Genomic DNA, 11,658 nt, shown 5'->3' with positions numbered 1-11,658 from the left:
TGGAAATTCAGTTTCCAGCTCTCAGAGGAAGGAAGGTCGACAGCCCAATGGGTTAATGCACCTACTGCTGCCTCTTATGTGTAGCCTGGTGTGACAACTACGTATATATCTCTGCACTTTGAGGCTATACAATTTCTATCCACAAATGTCTTCTCAACCGGAGTTGAGATTGGGGGAAATTTCTCTGAGGAAATCTATACGATTGTGCAGGAACTATTTTCACCTAAATAACCGGCCTCACCAATTACCCCTTCTCAAATTCTCTGTTACACCCTTGTATACTGTTTCCGTGAGAATATGTACAATCTCTGTAACGGAATGCTCATCTAGTTTACTCTGACCCTAGGTTCATTTAATGTGGACCTTTCTACTGCCAAGATGACAGTTACTCCTTTAGTCTTTTGTGCACAAACAAATTCTATCAAAATGGTGCTCTTAACAAAAAAAGTAAACCCTCTGGCTCACTCTTGGATTCTTGTCTGGTGAGAGTCATGAACTACACCACAGCAAAAGAGCTGATTGTAGATAGTAGGGGTTACTGACCAATAACAGAACGGCTGTCCCCCATAGTAATAGTGCAGAAGAGTGACAGCTCAATAAGAATGTGTGTGGATCTTAGGGACCTTAATTCAAACCTTTGTGCTGAGAGACATCCCCTCACGAATATCAATGAGCTGTTGATAACAAATGAAACCGGTAAAAATGTTCACACACTGGTCCTGTCATCGGCCTACCATTAGGTTGTTCTTGATGATTCGAAATGATGATAGGTTATTTATAACATGCTTAATACCCAGAGGTTTCTAAGTGCGGAACCGGGGATCAAACCAAGGTTGTTCCATGTCCTATTGTTTCCAAGGGACGCACGTTGCACCTGAGCTATCATATTTTGTTACACCCATGGTAGCATTTAGATATAAACACATGCCTTGCAGATTGGCAGCGGCAGCTGCAGAGTTTCAAGAGACTTATGCAACAACTCTTTGGGAGTCTGGATGGGGTTTACTATTTCCAGGACGATATTCTTATAGCCGCACTCACAGAACAGGAGGACGATGCAAAGCGCTTAGGTGTCCTGTAAATGATTTGAGAAAAGGGACTCAGGTTAAAAATTGAGAAGTGCAATATCAAAGTTTAACAATGAGGGGATCAAGCCCCAAAAGGAACTGGTTGAAACAATAACAGGTATGCCTATCCCCACCAATAAAGACCAGCTCTGGTCTTTTTGGGACTGGCAGAATATTATCCTAATTGTGTTCCAGAATTTACAGAGAAAGTATATGAGGGAATTGATGAAAAAATATGCAAGATTTGACTGGTCAGAGCATTGCCAGAAGGAATGGGAAGACATAAAAAGGAATGCCAGCTCAGCGCCACGACTTACAGTGTTCAACACCACAGCTGCCAATATCATCACGGTGGATGCCAGCAATATAGGTCTGGGTGGAGTATTGGAACAAATTCATAAAAGGAGAGAAGTGAATATTGATTTTGCCTCCCGGGATTTGAAAAATGAAGAGTGAAACTACTGCACAGTCGAGAAAAGAGCTCTAGCTGTGAAGTGGGCATTGGAGCACTTTAGAACTCTCGTTTCGGGCCCCCCTGATCCATATTATGAATTCCAAACGCCTGTATTTGGCTTCACCAAGAATGTGAAGGTGGATGTTAGAGATCATGCAATACAATGCAAAGACTGTATAGACCCCAGACAAAGAAAATGTTATAGCAGACTGTTTCTTCAGGTTGCCGTGGGCTGGTGGAATGATGTATTCAGAGTTGGGAGAAGTTGTTGAGAGCATAACTGCACACATTCAACCAGAAATTGTGAAGTAGGAGTGGATCAAGGAGTCTGCAGAGGATCCAGAACAATGCCCACTCAGACAAGCTATCAACAATGTAGGGGTGACAGTGGGAAACTCTCTCCCCCAGAGTATACTCAAATTCAAGATGAAATTGCAGAAAGCACAGAGTGTGTACTTAGAGGGAATCGTATAATACTCTTGAAGTCCATGAGGAGCCAGATTCTCCCCTTGGTACATGAGGAGCATTCGGGGAGGAACCTCACAAAAAGACGATTGAGGAAAAATACTGGTGATCTGGGATGTTGAACCTCTTCAACCAATACATATCCCAGGTTCGGTATGGAAAAAACTTGCAATGGATATTGCATGAACTTTTGAGAGTTTGGAGACCTGCAAAGTTTACATAGTGGTGTTGATAGACTATACATCTAAATGGCTAGAAGGGTGCATCATGAAAGATAACTTAACTGCCATGAAAATGGTGAGATTTCTAGAAGCAGTGTTCAGCAGGGACGGGGGCCCAGAGGAACTAGTCATGATAATGGGGCGCTGTTAATCTCTGAGGACATGCAAGGGTTTTTGAGAGATTGTGGAATTGAGCACAAACGCACATCATTATATAATCCCATTGTAAATGGACATGTGGAGCGTATGAATGGCTTCATGAAGGGGATGATTCAATTGGCAGTGGCAAACTCATTACCATGGAGAGATGCACTTAAAGAGTCATTGAATACATGCAGGATGACTCCCCATTCCATGACAAAATTTAACTGTTTGTCATGATGAGGGGCAGAGTGCCATGCGGTCGTTTAAGTCCATCTTGGTTGACAAAACAAAATGTCGAGATGGCGGGTATGGTAGACACTCTCAAGAGGGTGACTGAGAAATAGGCCAAGTACATAGATTATTACGATCGTGTCAAAGCCACCCGTGACATTATGTTTGAGGAAGGGGATTGGGTCAGTGTCGAGGAGCATCGGAAAGTGGCTAAAGGACATTTCAAGTTCTGGAATACACAGAGGATTGAGAGGGTGGGAAGGAAGACTGATTCTGGAAGATGGGAAAGTGTGGTCTTTTGATGACATTGTCCAATCCTCCTTCAATGCACCCTGTAGTGGAACACTATGTGAAGTGTATGGCAATGTGGTGCATTCTCCGAATCGCAAGTGTCACCCCAATGGATCTTTGTTGTCCACAAGAAGGAGGAAGCTCACACCTAACAATAGAGATGACTTTACTCTATTATTAAGCTGTTATTTATCAAGCTATGTCTTTTTCAGTTTTCTCATCCTCTTCTTTCTTGCTTTCTCTTTCTTTCTTTTTGTTTTTATCATAGTTGTTTTTTTTTGCCTGTGGAGGGAGATATTGAATGTACTCTCCTGTGCTGTTGCGGAGTTCACGCATGGATTGTGGAATAGCACGGGAGAGCCGTTGTTGGAGAAGCTGTTCAGCAAGTAAGAGTGGCATCCCTTCTCTCCCAAGAGGGTCTCTGCTTCATTGAATAAATGAATCATGGCTACCCCTGCTTCTGTGGGTCATTTCACAACAGCCCTCAACTGGAATTGGTATTTTTTTTACTGCCCGCAAATCTGCCTTGCTGTCATCTTTTTATTTACAATGGCCTTCTCTGATCTGTCAGGTTCACAGAAGTCTGTTGAAGCTCCAATCCTATTTAATATCTATGTTAACCCACTGGTCTTGTTGGTTATGTTTTTTGGGCTTCACTTCTTGATGTATGCTGATGACACCCAGATTCTGGTGCATTTGGGTGCCGAGCAGCATTACAATGGCATCTAATTCCAAGCATGTGTTTGAGCAGTTGACTCTTGGATGTTCCATATTCTTCTTAAATTGAACAGCTCAAAAAGAGAGATTCTTGCACCTTGCTCAAATTCTGATGCTTGGTCTCAAGACTTTTTGCTTTCCTTCCTGGGATTGTGTCCTTGTGCAAATTTTTGGGAGTGAAGCTTGACACCAATTTAATTTAGGGTTCAGGTGTTTTTTTGCATTCCTGTCTCTTGGGAAATATCATCCCCTTTCTTTTATTTTCCAACAACGTCTCCAGTCATCTTAAATTTGGTACATCTCTATTTTTAGGACTTCCTAGAAATTATGCGAACTGCCACCCGGTTGTAATAACTGCACACTCGCATTCACTCGGTTTATTTGAAATCACAAGGAAACAATATACCCATTGCATAAAAAATATAAATACTGTGGATACGAGTACCACAGCGCCTCAACTATATAGTGCACACATTCATCCTCAGCATGCTAACAGGCAGGCATCTCGAAGTTTCGATGACCTAAATACCAAGAGTTTTTTCATACAATCATTGTGTGGGAAGTTATCCCAAACGATTATCTCGCCCAAATGTGTCAGGTATACATTTATACGCCCTGAGGATGACCCAGCAGGGTTGAAACACGTGTTGGCGTTTTGTAGTAGTTCGTCCAGCTTTGTCAATTACTTTGCGGCTAGCATTTGTGAATGTTTATGTTCTTATTTCCATTTGAAGAGATAAATTGCTGGTTAATACCAGCATTTGATACCACAAGTGACTACTCTTGTTTCTTTTTCTAAATGGTGATTGTAATTTGACATCTGTAGGAAGCGCGGACAATGAGGATATTTTGGTTAACTTGGTCTTGTTAGTATTAGGGGCATTGTGAGAAATTGCCCCTTAATATCTTCACTGCTGATGCATACCTCACAATAACGCTTCTTCTCTTTACTCATTGTTGAATTGGTTTCTCTGATTATATTGTTGGCTTTGCACACATCCAGTTCAAGGATCATTTCTCACACTGTTCCCTTGTTACATATTGCAGTAGGCAGGTCTTTCACCTTAGAACAGTAACGACCCTGCAGAGAGGGGACTAGTCATATTTCATAGATATGTAAAGCTTCTGATTCAGATTGCACCAACTCTAAACTTCCTGTTATTAGAAAATAACTATTATTTTGTTGTTGTGTCTGGCACCATTATCTGTACACTCATTTGCATTCCCTAGCCATTCTTTAAATCCCTAAGACTGACTCTCCTGAGGTCATTTTCAATTGTGACGTAACGTGAATGGAAGGCGCAATAGCCTTTAGTAAGGCTTTAACGCCTTCCATGCATACCACACCACAGTTTCAATCATATGTATGGCAGAGAAAAGAAGCGGAAAGCAACTTGCATTGCCACCGCCTCCCTTCCTCTCTGCCAGTGCTCCCGCATGTGCGCAGCCATCGCTTTTATGCTGGCACAAATGCTGGAGATCCCTTCTGGGGTTTGCCTGCTTTATACACCAGAATAAAGCAGGTGGACACCATAGAGATGCATTGTATATGCAAGCATGGCAGGCAACATGTACAATTACAAATAAATGCTGCCCAACATGCTCGCATATTGTATAGTGTTTATTTGTAATTGTGAACACTTTTTTACCACTTGGCACATCCGTGTTCTACAAACAAAATAACTAATCAGTCCTGCAGGAGGGTAGAGGGCTAACCCAGTCTAAGCAAGTTTAGCTCCCGGTGGTATCGGAGCTCGGAATCCTAGAAACTCACCTAAGACCTACATTCATACCCTTTCTCTTTTCTTGATTGGGGTGCAACCATTCTTCTGTTTTAAAGGTAAATCTGGACATGGCAAGGTTGAAATAAGAAACACAACTATGCCTGTGTGGCTCACCTGCATGATGCACCGAGAGTTGTAACTTCACATGTGTCTATCACACTGCAATGTGTGTAGCGAATGCTGTCCTATAAAGTTTAAATAGGATTTCTGCCAAAGTCATGAATAGGGTCATGTGGTTGAGAATGGCTGAAGTGATTTCTCTGTCCATTCAAATCATAATGCATGCAAACGTTAAAAAGCAACATGCAAGCAAGCATGCCAATGAATGCAGCCGCGATTATGATACATTTTGACAAAAAAGTAGGGGAGACTTGCTAAATTGCAACTTTAATTTCATTTTAGCAATCACTGTATGAACAAGATATCGGACTACTAAACCAATGGCATATAAACTGAATTTCATATATTTAGTACACATATGTCTACAACACCTTTAAAGTGTACACAATTGGCTTATCAAAAACGTACACTAGTTCATAGAAGATAGGCGAATCACAGGTTCTAATCACTTAAATATAAAATACCTATTATAAAACGTAGTGTCTAACTCTGATATTAGCTACTAAAGCTACTGTTTACAAATCTGCTCTAAGAAGTGACACATTAAAACAATGAAAGACAGGCACTAGTTTATAAGGCTAACTTCCTTCTAGTTGTAGTTATACAGTGCCAGCCGAGCTATGGATCGGGTAGTCAGGTAAAATACCAAATTTGTTACTTAGCTGCCATAGCAAACCATACAATGAAGGCCTGCCTGATCTGCAATGAGCATGGTAAGGCTCTACAAATTGATAAAAGGGTTAATTCTTAACAGATCTGGTGTACGTCCAAATTGATTGTCAACATTAACTCAACAATTAACTCAACAGCAGTCAGTCGTGTGTTGCGGCAGTGTTGTCAGGTCATCAGTTGCTACAGGGAGATTATGATTCACAGAAGCGTTTTATAATGGCACAATTCCATGGGAAAACATTCTGTGGATCAGGCCCCAAAAGTACTAAAGGGTGCTCGAAGATTGACAATGCTACTGAGAGCGTTGAGTGTACTACAGGATGACAGAAAGTGGTTAAGCCTGCTGCTGGTGGTCCCGTGTGATATTTTATTTTGTGAGTATTACTTCTCAATTTTTTCTGTCTGAATCATTTGCCTTTCTTTGTATTTTACGCTTAGTTTTTGCAAAAATGACTTTTGAAATATTATTTTTGGACTTCCTTTAAGTTCTGTCTCTGTCTTTAGATACTTAATATTTGATGGTAGGAGGGAGTTTGCGAGGGCCTAACGATCATCTTCCTTTTATTTATTTCCAGTCCAAGTGCACTCATTGGACACCGATACCACCAAGCCATGCAAGCTTTCCCTCTGGGTTTCCAAAATTGTTAATTATTTAGTGAAGGGAGATGTTATTGATGAAGATATTTTCATGGAAAGGTTTTCCATTGTGACATTATTAAGAAGCAGTGTTTACCTGTCATAGTTGGAGAGAGATTGAGTGTGCTGTACTGTCAATGAGACTACTCTGTTAATGTGTCTCATGGTGATTGGCGGCGAGTAGTGAGTAGGGTGGCACAAAGTGTTACAGTAAAAAGAGGGAGTGCGGAGCAATAATTCAACATCTTGCAGGGTAATTTAGAGTGCTGTAGAGATGTTATAGCATTCACAATCATTCCCTACAACTCAGTAGCTTTTGGTTATGCAGGATTATTTGAGCTGCTGTAAGGACAATTAACAGTGTTGCTGGCAAGTGGGAAATGCCAGTTGCATAAATCATTGCAATTGGCAACTGGGTCGTCAGTCAAAACGTCAAATTTATTATTATTTTTTTAATGTTTTTTTGGGTTCGGTAAGTAAAAAAAAGGGGTAAAATAAAAAAAAATAGAAAAAAGGGGGGTTGGTGGAACCCCTCCATTTCGAAAAAAAACGTATTGAAAAAGAAATTCGACTTTTTTTTTCGACATTTTGTTTTCGACATTTTGACTTTCGACATTTTTGCTTTCGACCAAATCACTATAAACCTGGCCACTGTTACAGGAGCAAGATGTATAGCAATAACAATACATAAAGCGCTGCTGTATTACTAGGCTAAAAGTTTCTTTACATGTCCACATGTCCACTGATATCTTTTCACTATAAATAAACCTGATTCTATGGTGCCACAACACATACCAACAGTGGTAGCTGAATAGGAATAATATTGCACTTGTGCCTGTAGAATGTACACCTTGCATGAGGTGGCTAGGACATTATTAAAAAGGAGCAACTGATGAAATCATAGAAAGCATTGCATGCACAGTAGTGACACGTGTGCTGAAGTTATCTGTAGAATAGGAATTTAAGATAGGAATAGAACATTTTCTTCTCCAAAGGGCTCTATATGTAAATAAACTGGAGCTGCTTGGTGTGATTTGGCAGCATGGGCGAAGAAGCATTTGTTTATGTTCTCTTCCCGGGAATCCTGATATTCTGCAACTGTCTTCTTCATAGCCCACTTGCGATGCCTCAAATACCTGCATGAGTACACTGTGAAAATTATAATTGTCATTGATAGCACTAACTACTAATGCTGATCTCTCAAAGAGAACAAAGCACGCACAGAGGACAACACAAGGATGGAATTGAGCATCCCATAACATCCCCTTGAGTTCAAGCACCTAAGCTGTGCAATGCCATATTCAGAGATTGTAGCCAGGCTCCCAACCTTGCTTTTGCGATTTTCTGGCTGGCTAAAGGTAGGAGGTGTCAAAAGGGGAAGGTCATGTGCTCGTGATTGTCTTTCGTTAACTTAAATATGTTTAATTGGTTGAGGTTCAGGTGCCACATTGGCTTTGGATGATACAGTGCACTAGATTTGATTATTAGCTTGTCTTGACAGTGACACGTGGATAAAGCAACAACGAAACAAACCACACATAGCCTCGCACAACAGCACATGACAACGACTGACAGGAAAAAATCCCACCTACGCTCGGCAAACGGTGTAAATGGAACTGAAGCTGCCACCAGCACATCACAGCTCTCTTGCCCTTTTTCCTGCTTAGTCCTACTAACTTACACTTCCCTCTTGCTTTTGAGATCCGCCAGAGCACCAGGGAACCACTCTGGTGGTGATAGTGCATGGTATAAATATCCTTTAACATAACATAACATAACATAACATAAATGTTGATGCCATCAAAAGCTGAACATACGTATTAGGAGGCAGATTTCAGCCTTGGCACCTCACATTTTACGAAGAGCAAGCTGACCTGGATTTCACAGGGTTAACTCTAGCAGCAAATAGCTCTGAAATTAGGTGAACTGTGCAATCGTGGGTGAAGAAACATCTGACACATGGTAGTAACAGAGTATCAAGACACCTTGACCCACTGTGTGAAAGGCCCCTCTAATGTCTAAACCCCCTTTTTAAAAGGCCACCCCAATACATAATTCCAAGCAGCGCAAAACATCTCCCATAGCCAGGGAGGATTTGATGAAATCTAAGATTGGTCTGGCGGTGAGACACAAAGACCTTCTACATGCTCTTGAATGTGGTGCAAGCTGCTGATGACAGATTGCTACAATGGGGCAATCCCTTCTTCCTTAAGAATGCCTAAGACTAAACCTTTCCGGAAGAATTTGTTGAGTAGGCAATTTCTGGGTGTTATCTATGTGGATCAAAGGGGCAGGTGTGCACATTCTGGAGTGTTATCCTAGATCTCTTGTGGGGCGCAATTTAGAATTTCAGATAATTCAGTAATACAGCAAGGATGGATTTACCTAAGAGATTTCATTATGGACTTTGTTTTTTTCTGGAAAATGCAGATGGGGAGCCTGTGGATTATGTTTTGAGGGCAGTCTGTGATGCATTCCAAACAGATGAAATATGGGGTATGTGCAATCAGTCTAAATAGTTCTTTTTGGGGGGTTTGGAGTCCTGTGAAATTGTTCCCAAAGTTGCATCTGGTTAGTAGGGGATAAACATAGGGGGAGGGTTGACCTTCCTGCCCAGACAGATACTAATGGCAGAAACAAGGGCTAAAAACACACTACACATTAGGAAGGCATCATTCCATTTTCGCGTTATCCCACACCTTACCTTTAAATAGATCCAAAGATAACCAAATTCAATATGTACAGAACCCTTCCAGCATTAAAAGCTGTCTTTTACAGACCTTTGGTCCTCCAACTGCCTACCTTCATTAACACACATGCCTGGACATTGTGTTTCTTTAATTGGAATAATAAAATGTAAATTTGAGGATGGGGAAGGTCGCCAAACATGGTTTGATGCAGTGGAAAAGTAGAACAAAAGAAAATGAAGGAGGCGAAAGAACATGGCAAATAGTGCGCCACATAAGCAGTTGAATTTGCAGGTCTTTAGAAAGCATGATGTCAATAACGACATTTGGTCACATCAACTTGAGAAGTAGTCTAGTATCCACATAAAGCAATAAAGCAATCGTCCATTGCCTAAACAGGTATTGGCAGGGGGACCTTTGGTGCAAACCTGACCTATTTATGATGGCGTGCACTGCCTTACATGCTTTTAACCAACAACGCCTCACATGAAGTAAACCTGATTCATCGGTCAAAGGTCCTTTTTTTGTATGTTTGTTACCAATTCTTATTGGACTATGAAATAGAAAAATCAGAAAAACATATGATGCATTGTTGTGTCTGGGAGGCTGTCCATGAATTCATAGTAAGACTGGTGAGTTGTGAAGGGCGAGATACTGGTTCAGTGATGCAAATATGGTTGGTAACGTAAGTGTGGTGACGTCTTCTCACAATGAAGAAGTTGATCACTGTGACGAAGAAGTGAAGCCTCTGCAGTTCTCACAGTTGGTCACATTTTAGTTACAAAGGAGGAATGGTAAATTGTTTACTCAAGGTCAGTGATATCTGTATATGCCAATGTACGTTGGCATATACATTATTTATAAATATATTATCACAGCTAAAATAGCTAAATATAAATCTAAAATCCCTTATGTTAAGTACAACTCGCCCCAACATAAAGGTGGACTAAAAAAGTACTTCTGAATTTGTCAAAACACTGGAAACTGCTGAACAGCTTCACAAAGGTCTATAAATGTAGGCAAATATCAGCATATCAAAACCAGAAACCTTAACATATAAACTGTACAGTACTGGCTACGGCACACAGTCTCATTGAACTACGATAAAGGACAGCATCTGCTCGTGGGTTTCGAGGATTTGTTCTCGACTCTGTGGAATATGTCTCTTCTCACAGTGTTGCATGCTTCACTCCATCGTTATTTATCAGAAGAGCTGAAAATGGAGGCAAAAAAACAATGAGAAATTACATTATCTGGTTAAAGATTGCTTATGGAATGCATTCTCCAAATTAGTAACAATAAACAGCAAAACTGCTTTAAATTGGTATGCACAAATCCCACAGTCCCTGGTAACTATAACATTGGGTGTGGTGACAGGTATACATTTCTTTGAACAAAGTGGACTGAACAATGCAACTCTATTAATTTTCTTCAACTTTATCAATTAAATGTAATCAATGAAAGGAAACAATATATGTAATCTCTATTAACTTGACCAGGGTAAATAAATTGCATATTTTTTCCCAGCCAGCACAGATATCATTAAGATTGACACATACATACAACATTGGAAAACATTTGATTTTGTAAGCTCTACATGCACAACCATGTATTTGAGTACCCGGTACTCCCAAGTTACTTGTAGAATATACATTTATTTTTGTTGAATGTACCTTTACGCTTGCAGTCATCGAAAATGGGGGATTATATCTAGTAATCTACCTTATAAAGCCGGACAAAGACAAAGAAACGGAGGAACAAATAAGAAAGCAGTGGAGAGAAAGGTGGCATGGGCGAAGCATGTCTTCAAAATGAAAATAGAGCAAACAATGGAAATTCAGTAAAATAAACATTGCCAGAAAGTGGCCTTTTTGGAAAATCGTTAATGTGGGTAATTCATCAGAATAACATAGAATCAGCAAACTCCAGTGAAACAACCATTCAGTGCACACCAATGGCATTTATTATATCATCATTCAAAAAAAATTAGAACAATCTGAGCTTCAAATTTGGCTTTCAAGAAACCCCTACACTAAAAGTGTTTAATGCAGGACTAAAGAATGTGGAGACAGGTTCGTAGCTGCATTTCAGATGTCTGACAATCACAGTCCTTGAGATTTGGCCCAAGATGCCATCATGCCCATGGCAATTGACAATGACCTGCACCCG

At 40.5% G+C, this 11,658-nt stretch overlaps 1 protein-coding gene across 2 annotated transcripts in view; it reads right to left on the bottom strand.

Moving 5' to 3' along the window:
* Positions 1 to 5,742: 5,742 nt before the first annotated feature.
* The window catches only part of NRIP3 (nuclear receptor interacting protein 3), a 738,043-nt gene continuing 732,127 nt past the window's right edge, over positions 5,743 to 11,658 (bottom strand). For both annotated transcript variants that reach the window (XM_069623692.1, XM_069623693.1), the window contains one exon: positions 5,743 to 10,702. In XM_069623692.1, coding sequence (XP_069479793.1) covers positions 10,687 to 10,702 — 16 coding nt within the window. In that variant the 3' untranslated portion in view covers positions 5,743 to 10,686. The remainder of the gene's footprint in view (positions 10,703 to 11,658) is intronic.

This window comes from Ambystoma mexicanum, chromosome 11 (genome assembly GCF_040938575.1).
Source record: "Ambystoma mexicanum isolate Mex_15411 chromosome 11, UKY_AmexF1_1, whole genome shotgun sequence".
Classification (NCBI taxonomy): Eukaryota; Metazoa; Chordata; class Amphibia; order Caudata; family Ambystomatidae; genus Ambystoma; species Ambystoma mexicanum.
This window is presented reverse-complemented; position numbering and strand designations above follow the sequence as displayed.